This window comes from Mastomys coucha, unplaced genomic scaffold (assembly GCF_008632895.1).
Source record: "Mastomys coucha isolate ucsf_1 unplaced genomic scaffold, UCSF_Mcou_1 pScaffold9, whole genome shotgun sequence".
Classification (NCBI taxonomy): Eukaryota; Metazoa; Chordata; class Mammalia; order Rodentia; family Muridae; genus Mastomys; species Mastomys coucha.
The window spans coordinates 17,401,140-17,403,478 of record NW_022196915.1 but is presented as its reverse complement, the minus strand read 5'-3'; the positions used below and the strand labels follow the sequence as shown (position 1 = coordinate 17,403,478).

The 2,339-nt window shown below is 53.7% G+C and overlaps 1 protein-coding gene across 1 annotated transcript; it reads right to left on the bottom strand.

Annotated features, from left to right (window-relative positions):
- Nucleotides 1-348: 348 nt before the first annotated feature.
- Nucleotides 349-2,295, bottom strand: Mustn1 (musculoskeletal, embryonic nuclear protein 1). Its single transcript, XM_031361164.1, has 3 exons — nt 1,943-2,295; nt 802-934; nt 349-622 (listed from the first exon to the last, which is right to left on the bottom strand). Exons 1-3 carry the CDS (start codon nt 1,949-1,951, stop codon nt 516-518), a joined length of 249 nt encoding a protein of 82 aa, XP_031217024.1. The 5' UTR covers nt 1,952-2,295; the 3' UTR covers nt 349-515.
- Between the last annotated feature and the right edge of the window lie 44 nt (nt 2,296-2,339).

Sequence of the window (2,339 nt, the reverse complement as noted above, 5' to 3'; positions counted from 1 at the left end):
TGTACCATGTGTATGCAATGCCCGCAGAAGCCAGAAGAGGGTGGCAGAGTTAAATGGTTATGAGCTACCATGTGGACATTTGGGAACTGAACCAGAGTCCTCTTCGCTATGACACCAGCTTTCCAGCCTAAAACAGAGGTTTAGGAAGAACAGATAAGTCTACGTCCCTCAGAAAGTCCATATCAGGACTCCCATGTCTAAGGTTCTTCCTAGGATACCTCAGTGGTTCTGAAAGCACACACATCATTCTCTGGCCCACCTCAGAGTCCAGGGAGGGCACTGAATATGCTATGTCCCTATACTTCCCTCTCTTCTTCTGCAGGGAGTGGCCATGGCAACGTCCCAAGGTTGGAGGCACTGGGCATACTCTTTATTGGTGTTTCCAAGAGCTAGGGTTGTGAGAGTCATGATAGTTCCAGAAGCAGCAGAAGAAAGGCGTCTTCCAGCATTTAAAAAAAAAAAAAGAGTTTGTGGGAAGGGTCCTGTGTCCAGGTGTGTGGTGCAATGCGCACTTCTCAGCCAAAGACGCTCTTAGCAGGTCCCTCTTTGGGCTTCTCAAAGACTGTCTCAGTGCCTGTGCGGTTGCGGCTGAATACAGATGGGGCAGCTGAGCCAGCTTGCTCTGTAGGCAAGAGATGGAGGAGGTGAAATCAGGGACCTAAACTGGTTTTCTCAGGGGCAAGGCTCCCTATGCTGTGTGCAGCCTCTCCTATGCCCAGAAACCCTCACCTCTCAATTACCAATGGGGGATGCTTATGTCTGCAACCCTTGTGCCTCCAACACGCCCTGGGGAACACTCACCATAGTCCCGCATGACCTGGTATGTCTTAGACTTGATCTCCTGGTTCTTGGCCAGGTTCCCTCGGGCCCCCTTCAGGTCTTCTTCCTTCACAGGGGGACGCTTCTTCTTGACAGGGGCTTCAGGAGTGCCAACCTTGGAAAGCCAAGAACCTTACAAATTCAATGCCTTGACATGAAGACCCCTCCAACTTTGGCAGGGGTTCCTCCTTCCCAGGTTACTGAATTAAGCCAATTCAAAGCTCGCTCCTCTTCCAACTCCTGCAAGTCCCCCTGCCCTCTTAGTCTGACTTGGACACCTGACCCTGCCCCAGAGACAGGGAGGGAGCTCCTGGGGGTGGTGACCGCCGCATCCTCTCACTGGCCCTGTTTGTCAGACCAAGTTCAGGACTGGACACAAGGGGCAGACAGGAAAAAGATGAACTTCAGGACTGAGGAGCCCTAGGGAATCTCGTGAATTCTAAGACCCGTTTACAAAGGTGGCAAAGTCCCATACAGACTGCCCCTCCCCGCTTTTCCTAAAACAAAAACACTGATATTTACTGTGTTTGGGAAGGGAACGGGTAGACAGCCATGCAGACGGGAGCAAGGACGGCCTTGCTGTTCTTGTTCCAGCAAAGCCGGGATTTAGTGCTTCCCCTTTCCCTCCACCCAGGGCAGGGCAGGCGCCTGAGAGGCTGGGGCCTTAGTCCTTCCTAAGCCTTGCAGGCAGGTGCAAGGATTCCCTCAGCCTGGGCTGAGCTCCCAGGGAAAGCTGGGCCTGCAGAGACACACCCTCATAGGGAAATAGACAGCTGTGATCTCTAGGTACAGCCACCAGCCTTGTCCTTCCTCCAGATTACAAATGTACACACATCTGGACACACTAAGCCATCAAAGCCAGCTCCCTCATATACATACAAAGGCACACAGTTCTATACAAGCACTTCCTGCCCCCAACCCCTCACAAGAAGCCTGGACCAACCAAGGCCGTCTAACAGAACTTGGTGGGACCCAGGGTCTTCTCTCTGGGGCCAGCCTGGAAGGGCCACAGTGCCTCTTGATTAGGCTTGGCTTTTACTTCAGGGCAGACCCTACTAATTAGTGTCCTGCCATGCCCTCCCAACTTCCTTGGCACCAGATGGGCCCCACTGGGTCTTCTTACCTCAGACATGGTAGATGCCAAGCAAGCTCTCCTTTGGTAACTCTCTGGCAGGCAGTAGCCTCAGGAAAAGATCTGCGTGGAGCCCAACCCTTGGAAACTTATATAGCTTGCTTGTGCGTCCTGGGTAGTCACTCCCCTCCTTTGGAACCTCTCAGATGATTCAGATCCACGCAGCGACTAGCTGGAGTTTATTCCTGGAGATGATGGGCAGCCGCCCTGGTGAGAGGAGACGGCCAGGGGTACCCCGTATCTCTGGGGACAGCTGCTCACTTGCAGGTGGGAGGTGCTGGCACTGTTGTCCACAGACTGTTTGGGAATGTGAAGCATGGAATGTTTGGGACAGTCTGGGCAGGCTGACTGCAAGAACCCATCCCAGTGGCGGGGGGGGGGGGGGGGG